The sequence below is a fragment of the Numenius arquata genome, chromosome 10 (assembly GCF_964106895.1).
Source record: "Numenius arquata chromosome 10, bNumArq3.hap1.1, whole genome shotgun sequence".
NCBI lineage: Eukaryota > Metazoa > Chordata > Aves > Charadriiformes > Scolopacidae > Numenius > Numenius arquata.
This window is the reverse complement of record NC_133585.1, coordinates 1,711,820-1,725,951: the sequence shown is the minus strand read 5'-3', so window position 1 is coordinate 1,725,951 and position 14,132 is coordinate 1,711,820. Positions and strand designations below refer to the sequence as shown.

Below are 14,132 nucleotides of genomic sequence, written 5' to 3'. Positions count from 1 at the left end.
CCAAAACACAGCTGAGAAAAATTACGTACCTCACATAGAACGTATGGTATTAAATAGGGGAACTCGAATTTCACACAGCAGAACCCTTCACCACAGTTATCACGTCTGATTTTGATACAATTACCTCCTAGATCCGTGGAAACATAATCCAAGGTTTTCAGAAGCGTCATCTACTACTTCTCCTTGGAAATCCCAAGACTGGGACAAAGATCCAAAAGAATCCAAACTCTTTGCCTTAATGAAAGAGGTTCACGCTCCCCAAAAAGCTTACCGGTGATGATGCTGTAGCGTATGAAGGACACATGAGACTGCAGAGCCAAATAAAGAACCTTTCAGCAGACCTGGTCCACCACCACTCACAGTCTTCTACAAGAGGTCCCTGTGGGCATTACAGGAGGCCACGCAGATACCACAGGCACTTCGGATCTCTGTTAAGCTTCATCATGGTTCCTGTAAGCTCAGCCTGGTGTGTACCACCATTACCAGTGGTGGCAATGGTGGCAGCAACCGCTTGGCTGCGATGATGAATGCTCATTTGGGTGGGGATCACACAGAACCATGCCTCTCGTGGGCACCAAAGATGTGGGAATCCCAGCTTTCAGGCTGCTCATGAAAAAAGTATGGTTGACACAGAGTCTCACTCAGAGCAGGCAGTTGTTGGTAAAGAGGAAACACCAGTTGTTTGGAGGAATCTACCATATGAAGGATATTTGTTAGAGGTGGGGCAGCGCAGATCAGAAGGGAGAAGTGAACCCGCAGGCTGACTGAGCAGCAGTGACGGGCACACAGGAAGAGCACTGCAAAAATCAGGGAACCATAGAATGGTTTGGGTTGGAAGGGACCTTAAAGCCCCCCCAGTGCCACCCCCTGCCCTGGGCAGGGACACCTCCCACCAGACCAGGTTGCTCAAAGCCCCATCCAGCCTGGCCTTGAACCCCTCCAGGGATGGGGCAGCCACAGCTTCTCGGGGCAACCTGGGCCAGGCTCTCACCACCCTCACAGCAAAGAATTTCTTCCCCACATCTCAGCTCAATCTCCCCTCTTTCAGTGTCAAACCGTTGCCCCTTGTCCTATGGTCCCCCTTCCTGATCAAGAGTCCCTCCCCATCTCTCTGGGAGCCCCTTTAGGGACTGGAAGGGGCTCGAAGGTCCCCAGAGCCTTCTCTTCTCCAGGCTGAACACCTCCAACTCTCTCAGCCTGTCAATGCAAAGACATTGCTCAACGATGACTCCAGCACACAAGGGAGAGTCCTTGCTCAGCTCATCCCTGGGGCGTTACGTTATGGAAGGTGCCGGGGCAGGAAGGAAGGCAAAAAGTTGAACTATGCAAGGAAATTAGGTCAGTCTGGCTCAAGGGACATTGCAGGTATTTCTTTTCTTTTCAGTGACTCCATGCTCGAGTTACGACCACACAGATATTACTACAGATAAAAATACATGGGGGAAAAAATGACATTAGTAGTTTACACCTTTCTTCTCAGAAACATAGGTCATTGCCCCAGGGGTAGGGGCAAAAGGGAGAATGTACTTGGCATGAGACAGGAATAAGAACCTAAAGAGAACTGAACAGAACAAGTCTTTTGAGAACTAAGCCCAAATGCTGGGGATCAAACCTCTGAACCTTCCTCTATGGACATGTACCAGCTTAGTTCAAATATATATATAAATTTTTTGCGAGAAAAAGAACACAACACCATTCCTGAAAGTAGTTTGGCTTCCCCTCTGGAGGCCACTTCCATCACCACTTTCTGCTGCCTGTCCTTCAGTACTTACCCCGCTCATTTGTATAGAAACCCCCACAGCACAATGTGCCCAGAGTGTCCGTGCCCTGAGGTTCTGGTTCTTTCATTGTATCCATGGCCAAAACCTATGGGTTTTATTTGGCTTCCCCTGAGAACTTCTCTTTGTCCAGGCTAAACCCTTTTGCGGTCTCCATCACAGGAGCATCTCCACAGTATCACCAGAGAAAGGAAAATAAGCAGAAAAAGTAATTTTGCCTCTTTCTTTCATCCCCTTTTCCCTGCTCTCTTTATAGTCATTTTAGCAAAGCTCCCAAGCATCTGTCAAGACACCAGTGTAAAAACTCTTAGCTACGTGCTCCTTAAGAAGAGTTCTTTGGTTTTCAGTAGCTTGTGCAGATTATTGTTGTATGGACAGAAAATGTGCTTGGGACCCCAGGGCAGCCGGAGCTGTGTGGCCACCAGGCCTGGGAAATGGGCTTCAGCTGGCCCCAGGAATGCCAGCTCGGAGCCCAGGCTCCGCTTCCGAGATGCCCATGCTCTTCTGGTAAAAGAGGGCAGGAGCCGCCGTCTCATCCCAACTACTGCAGGAAACTGGGAATAAAGGAACCTCTTTACTCATAACATGACAAGCCATTACTTTATAAGGGAAAACAACTTCTCAGCTGTGCGTGGAGACCTTCCTGCCTGCGCCCAATGGGCTGCTTAGGAATGAGACTCTGCTAAATATGTCCCTGGCTCCTTTTTATTTGGGGATTCCTTTCATCTTCCTAGCATTAGCAGAACCTCTGAATGTTTTGGTGTGTCTGGCTCCAGGCCCTCTCCTCTATCTCATTGATAGGCCTTATGCTTCCCCACCCCCCCTTTTTGAGAAAGTCAGGAATAAATAAGCTTTAGGGAGCAGAAAGTGCCTCTAACAACATGATTCATGGCAGCTGTCACACGCTCTGCCCCTGTGAAGTCTCAGGTCTCTGTCAGACCCACAGACCAGCTTTCTCTGTGATTTTCAGGCTCTCGCACTGGTCTCTCTCTAACAACTGAGACAAACCAGCTCTAATCATTCTCAAATATGGCAGTTTTCAACCTACAAAGCCTGGAAAATAGTTTTGCCAGCGCTGCTCCAGAGCTAGAGGATACAGTGTTAGCCTCCTGAGCCTCTTGATGGAGCACCTTAATTCACCGCCTTCCTTCGTCTTCTTGACACAGTATCTTTCTCTGCGGTGACGTTAGGTAAAGTTATCACTCATTTAAAAATCAAAGGAACATATTCAAAGCAAAAATGAGCTAATGGCCCCCTCCCCATCCTTCTTAGATAAATAAATAGAATGTAAGAACGAGCCCTGCTGGGTCAGGCTGAGATCCATCCAGCTCAGGATCCTGTCTCGGAGATTTCCTGACAGCAGATGCTTAGGAAAGAAACGGGGCACCTACAGGGATAATTTTCTTCCTATTTTCTTTCTGCTTCCTTACATGCAGCATAAGGATTTCCTGAGATGGGAGTCTGTACCTATGTCATCATGCATAATGAAGGGAAGTGGTTGAGGCACCATCCCTGGAGGTTTTCAAAAGACGGGTTGACACAGGGCTTAGAGACATAGATTAGTAACATGGGGGGTTCTTTTGTATGGTTTTCTTTTGGCTTTGTTTTTTATCAGTTGGGTTGATGGTTAGACTAGATGATCTTAAAGGTCCCTTCCAACCTGGGCAATTCTATGATTCTATGATTCTATAATAGAAGTGGACAGATTTTTTTCCTCCATAAATTTGCCTAGTTTAAACACATCGTTTTGGAGATTTCTTTTGTGGAAATATGCTGTACATTTTCTCTGCAAGGCAGCACCCACAGCCCACGCTCCAGCTGGTGCAGACATGCCTAATGTTAGAAAGGAAACATGAAACATCTCAGAAGCACAGTCAGGGGAACGCTGCCTTTACACTGAGCTGCAAATCCACCAGAGACCCTGGGTAAGTCCTCAGGCCACTGGCCAAGGCTGAGGTCTGCCCTACTGGGTGTAAACTGGTGGCAGCCCCTCAGCAGCTTGGTCACAGCCCTTGCAGACGTATCTGATGTCCTAAATGCTGGTGTCGACAAGGGTTCATGATACCGCTCCATTCTCTCACATCTCCTGGATGTGTCAGAGAAGAGCTAAGAGCTCAGAGAGAACAGGTTCCCCCAGATAATTATTAGAACCTCTCCAGGAACATGCTATCCATCAAAATGTAAATGAAATCTTCCCACCACATCTCTGTGAAAAACAAGCCCTGTCCTCCCAGGGAAGCCAGACCTACAGGGCATGTGCGTGGGGCGGGCAGAGCACAGGGGGGTCCTTCCTCCACAGTGACTTCTCAGCTCCCCAACCAACCTTTTCCCAGGCCGGCAGCAACAAGAAGACAGAGTTCCCACCACGTTTTGGGAAGTGGCTGCCCTGTTGTTATCTCGGCAAAAGAAAGGCTTCAAAATGAGCTTGCACAGCATGAGAAATCAGATCATCCCCACCAGAGAAATGCGCTGGAAGCAGGTTTCATAAGGCTGTTACAGATAAAGATTGTGGACACATTGCATGCCTATTTATATATATTATATATATATTACATATTATATATATAGTTTTATATATAGATATATATTTGCGGAGGCCTTAGAGTCCTTTCCAGTCCCTAAAGGGGCTCCCAGAGAGATGAGGGGGGACTCTTGATCGGGGAGGGGAGCCACAGGACAAGGGGCAACGGTTTGACACTGAAAGAGGGGAGATTGAGCTGAGATGTGGGGAAGAAATTCTTTGCTGTGAGGGTGGTGAGAGCCTGGCCCAGGTTGCCCAGAGAAGCTGTGGCTGCCCCATCCCTGGCCAGGCTGGATGGGGCTTTGAGCAACCTGGTCTGGTGGGAGGTGTCCCTGCCCAGGGCAGGGGGTGAGACTGGATGGTCTTTAAGGTCCCTTCTAACCCAAACCATTCCATGATTCTATGGTGTGCTCCTGTGCCTCTGCTTGAGCCTGGAAGACTCTCTTGTTATCTCCTGTGGAGCTCCAGAAGACTGAGACTGATGATGGCTGGTCATCAGCCAGAAGGAACTCAGCACACAGAGATCAGCCCTGCTCCAGCACATTCAGTTTATAAACCTCACCCCAAACGATGCTCAGACCTCACCACAAGACTGAATTAGGCAGGTTTTTGGCCTTTGCTTTGCAGATGCATCTCAGTTAACGCAGGGCAGTTTCTTCCTCTTTCCTGCAGACAGCCATAAGAACTATGGAAAAGTACAAGATAAGACGTTATTTCTACTTAATAATTTGGTTGTTTTTTCTGAAAGTGTGCCAACATTTTCCAGCCAAATGGGGTAGGTTTTTTCCTCTTCCACTAAATGTGTTTTACATGCCCATCTCTCTTTGCTCAAACTCCCTATCACACCAAAGAACGGTATTTTGTTCTTTTCCTTTTACGACTGTAAGATTGACTTAAGACACACATTTCTGAACAAACAGAACCACCTTTCAGAAATAAGAAAAAAGCACAGAATTCTGCAAAGCTTTTGCTCATTCCAGCCCATTCCAAAATCGATTGTTGTTCCACTGGAACTGATGGAACCACTGGCCTCATGGGGGATAAAAACTGCCAGGACTCAGGTTTAACCTGCCTATAGCCCAGATGGAGGTTTCTCCAACCCCAACTGCTTTTTGATCCACTTCTTAACCAGGATAAGATCCCAAATACCATTCTGTATTGGACACACACATATAATACGCCCATAGGGACCGGTAGAGACACAGCTCTCCATCCCATAGAGGGAAGGCTCACATCAGCCTGGTGTCACTGCTGTTTTCAAAGACTTCAAGAACATCCCAAGTATCTACAGGCAGAAAATGCTAAATCCTGGTGATTCATGTTCTGTTCTTGATGCAAGTCATTCACAGTGCTAAATAAAAGACAAGGTTTTGTGTATCTCTGTCTCAGAATGATGGTTTCTACCGCGTTGTGACTCCTGCAGGCGCTTGGCAGGTTTCTCTTTCTTTCAGTTCCTCGTGAGTAACTTCTTGAATGGATGTAGTAACGCCTTCTGCTGCTGCAAAACAGTTGCCCAAGGATCCTGAAAATGCCTGGATAGTTTCCACGTCAGGATACCAGAACCACACACAACTCTCTCAGCTTCCTAATTAGAGCCTGTTACTTACTGCACTGTGTTTCGCTCTCTCTGGGAATTCACTCACAAGGTCAAACGCTCAGACCTCGTCAGCATAATATAAATCTTTCCTCTGTGCTCTGATTAGCCTCCTTAACACAGCGCGAACACATTGTTTAATAAAAGGAGAAAATTATGCAATTAGCAGGTCTTCAGCATAAACATCCCCCCCCTTCTGAATCATACTTAAATAAAACAGCATTGCTATAGTATTTTAAAGCATTAAAAACTCAGCACCACTTGCCCTGCAACCGGCCGGGCCTCCTCAGAAAAATGGGGCTGGGGGGGAACAGGGGACAACTGCACTTGGGAAAAAGTGCCAACATCTGTCTTCTTTCTTTTTTTTTTTTTTTTTGGCTCACACAATACAAGCTACTGCTTTCATGAGGGCTAAATCTTCCCCATTACCCTGATTTTAATAATTTATAGTTAATTCTTCCTGGTTTTGTCAGATCCTGTTTCTCGAGAAGGCCCCCTGGAAAGAAAACACGTGGGAATGGTGGAACAGCAGCCGGGAGAGCCAGGAACAAGCTCCAGAGACCAACAGCCCGTCGCTGCACCAAGCCCAGATGCTCCGAGCTCTGCCAGGTGGCAAACACAGCGCAGATCGGGTTGCCCTTTGCGGGGGGGGGGGTGATGGAGAAGGGGCTGGTGGCCAGTGGAAGTCCCCAGCTACCAATATACCGTATCTTTACATCCGCTTTATGCATATGTAGTGAAATCTTAGACTCATAGAATCGCCCAGGTTGGAAGGGACCTTTCAGATCATCCAGTCCAACCATCAGCCCAACACCGACAAAACCCACCACTAACCCATGTCCCTCAGCACCACGTCTGCCCGGCTTTGATATACCTCCAACAACATCAAAATTACCATCAATCTCACGTAAAATCACATCTCACTGAAGTGATCCCATGAGAGCCAAGAATCCAGCCTAAAACTTCTATTTCAAAAAGGAAAGATGATTTCCTTACACTACTACAGCTCAGGGATGCGAGTCCTTCCTCATTTCTCACCCAAAAGCGAGAAACCGCTCCCCTCTCAGCAGGTTACCCCCAGAGAGGGGGTTCTGAGCACCCCCAAGATGGGAAAAATGCCTGGGAACCCCGTGGCTGTTAAAGCTGTGGCCTCTGCTGGCACCAGTCCCTCCTGCCCATCCCGGGGAAGCAGAACCTCACATTCTGCTGCTCATCCCTCCCTGGTTCCCCGTCGGGTCTCCCGTTGCTGCCCGAGCCACAGGCTGAGCTGCTGACAGCAGAAAGGACGTCTCGTCTCAAATACTTGGCTTCAGAGAGGTATTTGAAAAATGATTCAGCTGAAAAACCACCACCAACGTTCTTATCTGGGAACTTCACAGCCTGCTTCAGGCAGCAAATATCACTGTATTCCTTCTTGTGACGACCATCCCCCTGGAGATGCAGAGCTTTCTAATTTAATTGCTGATGAGAACCACCGACAGCCAACAATCAACTGATGGAAATACAAATCAGCCCATACAACGTGCACTCGTTTAATTTGCTTGGTGCTCATGAAAGCTTGACTCTGCAGCCGAAGGGAGGAGAGATGACTCACTCGTCCTCTCTGTCTGTACAGATGTGGGGCAGAGACGTGGGTGAGAGGGTGAAGGGGGGGAGCAGCGACAGCCCCGCCACCTCCAAACCTCGCCCCTGATACAACAGCCCCTTCTCAGCCAGAATTCAGCCCTCCATCGAGCACCTGAAGGGTGAGCCCTGGTTAAGAGCAGCGCCCAGGAGACACATGCTCAGGGCAAGGTGGCTGCATCCTGTTCTCGCTCTGAAGAGCCTTTGATGTCACAGAGGATGCTAAACAGCATCCGAGACGTTAGTGGGAGGGAGAAAAACTCTTCACATCACTGACCCTCCCCCCCCACTGCAAGAGAATTGCAAAGGTTGAGCGATATCCAAAAAACCTGGGAGGTTTGGAGTCTGAGCCCTGAGGCGTTGCTTTATCCAAGGGAGCTGGTTTCACTTGTGAGGTGATGTCCCAGAGAGAGGAGCGTGACAGAGCTATGAAAACCAGTGGCACTGAAACCCAAAAACACGTAATAGTTCTTACAGTTTCAGAAATTCTGATCAACTACAGTACACCAAGATCTTTTAAACTGTGTCCTTGAGCTTCTCCTCCCCGCCACCACCTGCAATGAAGTTTGAGTTAACTTCAAAATTATTATGAAAACTCTTCTCCTTGAAGGGTGGCTGTTTGGGTGTCACTCACCATCGGAAACAAAGCCGCCTGCTGCGCCTGTTACTGCCATCTTCACATCAACAGTTAAAAGCAGAACTAAAGACCTCATTTTACTCACGTTTTCCTTTTAACTCCAAGCATTTCTCTACAGATCTTTCCTCTCTCATCCTCAGTGTGAGGATTTAGCCTCAGATTTAACCCTCAGATGCAGGAAAATGCTACTACTCAGAGAGTAAATCAGCTGTTCTCCGGCCGGGCAGAAAGGGAGAAGGTTTGAGTGCTTCCTCGCCCACCTCTGGAGAACATCTGGCCTCCCTAGCACATTATCTCAAGAGATTTTACAGGTCATCTCTTACACATCTGACAGTTAGCATTTGCTGCGCAACAAGTTCTGCAAGTCTAAGGCATAGTCTTAGTATTAGTAATACCATCCTCGACAAACAGCTAAGAGCAATCAGCCTGAAAAAAAAAAAGGGGGGGGAGGGGGGAGCACCAGCCAACCTTTGAAGCTAAACTGCAAGTTCTGGGTGGAGACAGAGCCCTGCGAAACATTTAAATGAGATGCAAGTCACAAAGTCCAATTCTAAGCGAGCCCGTGCGATGTGCCATGTTATTTGCTAAATATCACAGGGCTGGGGATCTCAGCGCTCGCTGGCAGAGGGCGCTGGCAGAGGGCTGGGACAGGACGGTCCCATGGCTCAAATAAAGTCAATAGCCAGCCCTAAGATAGAAACACATCTACATTTATGGTAAGGTTACAGGGATTGGCTGTGGGAGCCACCAGGCTCCCGGCCAGTTTGCTTTCCCAGTCGAAGGAAATGCTCAGTTTGTTTGAAAATGATTTGTTGGTTTTTTGTTGTTTTGGTTTTTTTTTTTCCCCTGCTGTGAAGAATGCATTGACGTCATCAAACCGGGTCTGCTGGAGAAAAGCGTGGACCCAGGGCTGGGGCAAGAAGCTGAACTACCAGAGAAAGGACAGGCATCTGTTTCAGCTTGCTTTTAGAGAGACGGACTATTCCTTCGTCACCGTCTCCAGAGGAGAGCTGTCAGAGGGGACAAGCCACTTGCTACGAGTTTCGGTTTCCACCCTGTTTTGTTCCACTCGGGTTTGTTGTGTTTCCACTCTTTGTTGCTAGTGTAGGGTTTTTCTTTAGCTAAAAACCAGCATCTAGGGCTCCCCAGGCCCGGGTATCACATCACTCTCACTTCTAATCGGACCGTGCTGCCTGCCACAAGTCCCCCATCTGCTTTGGTGTCACACCAGCCAGCACCCTCACCAAAAATAAATAACCCCACAGGGTGTTCACAAACCTCCGATGACACGCTCCTTTCCCACTTCTACGCCATCGTATCATCTTCTCCACCCGCCGAACGGGGCGCTTGGGCCAACACGGTGCTTTGGGACCACATTGTCTGGCCAAGAAGAACCTTTCGCTGTGCCACGAACACGGGCGATTACCAGAAGTACCTTAGAAAGGGAGAAGGGTAAAATAGCATTGTCAGAATCTGCCCAATAAAATACCCAACAGTTACGGTGGGTTTTGATCATTTCTGTTCCACCACCAGACCACAGAGTGAAGGTCACTCCATCCCTCCGATCCTTTCCCAGCCAGAGAAGGCAACCCAGGAGGAAGGAGAGGCAACGCAGCAGCCTGAGGAACGGATTACACGGGCTCATACTCCAACCAAAAGTCAACATTAAGTTGTTCTGAATACATGAGATGGGGGGGCAGGCAAAACAGAAAAGCAGAAAAAAAAAAAAAACCGCCCCAAAATGCAGACAGAAAGTGAAACAAAATGACTCTGCCTTGGGCCTGATAAGTAACTATTTAAACTTTACCCCCCCTTCCCCTTAAATTTCAGGTTATTTATTACAAAACATGAATCATACAACAAAATGTTTCATTTTAAGTATTTCCAAAACATAGACGCTCCAGTCTCTCCTCTTTTTCTCCCTTTTCAGCCAAAACAAATTGTCCAAACACAACAGTCGTGTCCCCTAATCTGCATTTTAAGGCAAACTTACTATCTGCTAAAAGACAGGGGAATAACTCAACAACACAACAAGGACAAGAAATATACAGGACAAGAAAACACAAAGCTAATGGGGAGACAATTGCAGTGAGGAGTTCGGAACAAATTCAACAGCTCCTATGTTTATTATACTAAGGTACATTACGTCTCCCATCTAGCAATAATCTCCTAATACGTCTTGCAAAGAAAATTTTGATGGAACTACTTTGGTTAAATTGCACTACATTAATCTAACCGCCCAATCTTAGCACAAAAGAACTGCTAAATAATTATGAATACACCAAAACAAATCTAAACCAAGTATTTAAAAAACCCAAACAGTATATTTATATTTAAAAGAATAAATCTGTAACAATTTAAAAAAGGAAGAGGTAGTAGAAAGCAAGTCAGACCTTATGCTTCCCCCCCCCCATTCCTGTTATTTTCACTCTGGAATATAAATATGGATTCAACACTTTGAGCTGAGCCCAGTACACAGCACAGGTCTCTGGGGCCTCGGTCGTGTCTTATTTTCAGCTTGGCAAATTTTCCTTCACCTGCAGAGACTAATTAAGTCAGCCTTCCCAAAAACTTAGCAATTCCTAGGGCCCTCACCCCCCGATGGAGCCCGTCTCTCCGGGTGGGAGCAGGGCTCCTGGGGAGGGAAGGAGAGGTTTGATGCCGGTTAAGGCATGAGCACAGATTCCAACACAGCGATTCCCAAAGCCACAGCCCTGCAGTCGTGTGTATCCAAAATTATCCCTCGAGTGTGTCCAAAATGTGTTTTTCCTCATGTGTTTTTCCAGCTCCCTTGGACAGAATTTCCTAGGACCCGTGCACGTGTGTGGACGTGGAATAACGATAGCGAGAAAAGAAAATAAAATAATCAAACCAGACCAGTAAATAAATCAAAAACCTCACTTTAATTCCAAAACCTTACATTTTTTAAAGGTGGAATTGCAAAGGAACCAAAAAGCCGGTCTCCCCTGCGTTACCTGCACCTGGAGTTTGATCCCACCCCGGTGCGATCCCTCTTGGCACATCAGGAAAGGCGCAAGGCCATCTGCTGGTAAGAAAAATAGCGCAGAGCCTTGTGCTCCTGATTCCAGCTGTAGGTGTGGGGCGGGGAAAGAAAATAGCCAAAGCTGGCACTTTTCCCAGCCAAAAAACCACTGCTGCAACCCAAAGAACGGTGCAAGAGGAGAACGCTGCTTTTTAGCGTTTAGCTCACCGATACCAGCTCGGGATAGTCAAACCACAAACGAAAACCTCCTCCAAACACACTGCTGCCTCTTGCTTTGTATCCCTTATACATATATTTAAAAAAACCCCAGACCTCAAGGAGGTACAGCTACGAAGTGCAGGAGGTGAGACTCCAAGTCATACGAGACACTATCGTTTTGACAAGAATCTGGCGGCTTCTCAAACGCCTCTCAAAGCTCCCGGCCAAGACAAAAACACTCCACCGCAAAACAAATTACATATATATATATATACACTTATATGCAGTCATCATCACACCTCCGGGGCGGCGGGGAGAGCGCATGCGCCCAGTCGTTAGCGGAAGACGGCAGAAAATTAGGGCCAGAAGCACAATGAGGTGTCACCGACCAACCAGCGATGCCTGAGGAGGGCCCAGGCACGTCGGGGGTCTGGTTTGAGGACAAACCGATGAATTTGGAAACAATTCTGCTGAGCTTTTTGCTGCGGCAGCCATCCGGATCCGGAAAACGCCGCTCGCCGTCGCTGCTCCACCCCTCCCCACGGACAAATTTCCCCTAAAATTACCAGCCCTGGGGTACATAATTGAGGTTTGCCCAGAAGGAATAAGGGGAGCACAGGGACTGCACCCCAGAGAGGTGCCTCTCCTCCCTCGCACCCCAAACTGCCCCTGGGATGGCAAAAAAAGTGGATTGTTAAAGGATGCTCCAAAGGCGGCATCTCTACAAACGTGTCAGCGGTACGTTTGGGTTTATCCGGAAGCAGTTAAAAAGCCTGATATGTTTAAAACAACCAGCGCACAGCTATCTCTCTGCTGACAACGTTATGGATCCGGTTTATGTGCATGGCAGCTGAGAGCCACGCTGGCAGAGAAGCTGAAGGGTTTCTGGAAATCTGACTCATAACCCACTGAAAAAAACAGGGTTTAAAACGAAAACGCCAGCTCAGTTGCAACCATGGTCTTTCCAAGGCAACGGTGTCAGGTCAAAACCTGAAAAATCAAAACACTCACCCCCTGCTGTTACTGCTAACCCCGGGAAGGAGGCCGGGAAAGATGCACCCCCGGCAACTCAAACCACCGAAAAACAGAAGGAGTGACCGGAAACGGCCACGAAATTAAGCCAAGAGGCTTGCGAGATCCTTCCAACAGAGCCAACGGCGGCATCTCCCACTGCAGCGAATTTTGCCTGGTCCGAACAACCGCTCCGCTCCCGCGGGTCCAGGACTCCCTGCCCCGAGTCCTTACCGTGAACCCAAAACTGCAGTTTCTGCCCTCAGAGGGGAGGCGATGGCTCCCCCCGGCCGCGGAGGCACGCAGAATCATAGAATGGTTTGGGGTGGGGGGGACCTTAAAGACCATCTCGTTCCAACCCCCCCGCCTAGGTTGCCCACCCCACTAGCCCAGGTTGCCCAAAGCCCCATCCAGCCACAGGAAGCGAACGCCCCCGGCCCAGCCTTTGCTGGCGCTTTGCTTGGCGACCCAGGGCTACGCCTGGCATCCGCAGGCTGCCAAAGGGCTGCCCCCGGCCCCCATACAGAGCCCCCCCCCCCGAGGGCAGCGTGGTTCCCACGACCCCTAAGAGGGGTCGGCACGTCCTTGTCCCCCCCGTGACCGAGGGGCGGTGAGCGCAGGGGGGGCCCGCGGGCAGAACGGCCCGTCCCACGGCCTCGGGGAGGGGCAGGGGGACGGAACGTCTCCCGGGGCCGGGCGAGCAATGGCCAGCTCTGCTCGCCACTTGCCCCCCCCCTCCCGATAGCCGAGGCGGGGCGGGCCCAGGCCGTGTTTACCGTGGGAGGAGCCGGGCGAGGACGGGACGGGACGGGGCGCTTTCGCTTTACCGGAGAAGCGGCGGGCAAGGGCGGCGGGATGGCCCGGGGGCTCCTTGCCCTGCTCCTCGTAAGTGTCTGCCCGAAGGGGGGGGGGACGGGGACGGGACGCGGGGTGGGGGGGGGAACGGGACGGGGAGGGGAGGGAGCTCCGCGACCGGGCGAGCGGCGGGGCCAGCCCCGGGCGGGCGGGGACGCGGTGCCAGAGGCGCTGCCCGGCTTCTGATCGTATTCCCACCCCCCCCATATTTCAGCTAATTCATTTAGGCGTCTTTTGGTTTGTTTCCGCCCCCCCCCCCCCACGCTTTTTAAAAACCCACCCTCGAGTTGGGGCACTTCGTAATTTCTCCCTTTTGAGGGTGCCGGGTGAAGGGAAGCGGGTGTTGGGGGAAGGCGGAAGGTGGGAAAAGGGGGGGGGGGGGGGTGGATGCAGGTGGCGTTCAGGGAAGGTGTCCTTCACACCATGGATGGATGCGGTGGATCCATCCAGCGCACGAAGTGGTTTCCCCGACAGCCACAGCTGGCGTTGGCCACCGTCCGTGGCCACCCGTAGCCACCGGCGAGGCAAGGTCAGCATCCATCCATGGGTGGATGGGTCAATGGGTATCTGCCCGGGCAAAGACCACATCAGTGAAAGCTGGCTTTGCACTGCACCTTGGGGATCCATGACAAAGTGATCTGGGAAAGCAAATACCTGTGGCAAAGGACTTTTGAACCCCCACCGACAGGGTCCCAGGAAAAGCCAGAGAAATAGCCCCAGCCCGGCGGCACGAAGTGCGGCGTTTACTGGAAGTATTGGGACAGGGCCCTTCCTTTCTTGCCTTAATCATCCCCAGTGCAGAGTATGAGCCTGCAGCTCAGGTCACGTGTGTTAATTGCCATCAGCAAATTTACCTTTGCAAACGCTCGCTTCCAAGGGCTTGCTGCCAGCAGGGGCAGCAAGGTCCTGGG

At 49.8% G+C, this 14,132-nt stretch overlaps 1 protein-coding gene across 1 annotated transcript in view; it reads left to right on the top strand.

The window, feature by feature from the left end:
- Positions 1-14,132, top strand: part of FAS (Fas cell surface death receptor) — a 29,477-nt gene that overhangs the window by 3,727 nt on the left and 11,618 nt on the right. The window contains exon 2 of the mRNA XM_074154945.1: positions 13,112-13,251. Within this exon, the coding sequence (XP_074011046.1) occupies positions 13,112-13,251 (140 nt within the window). The remainder of the gene's footprint in view (positions 1-13,111; positions 13,252-14,132) is intronic.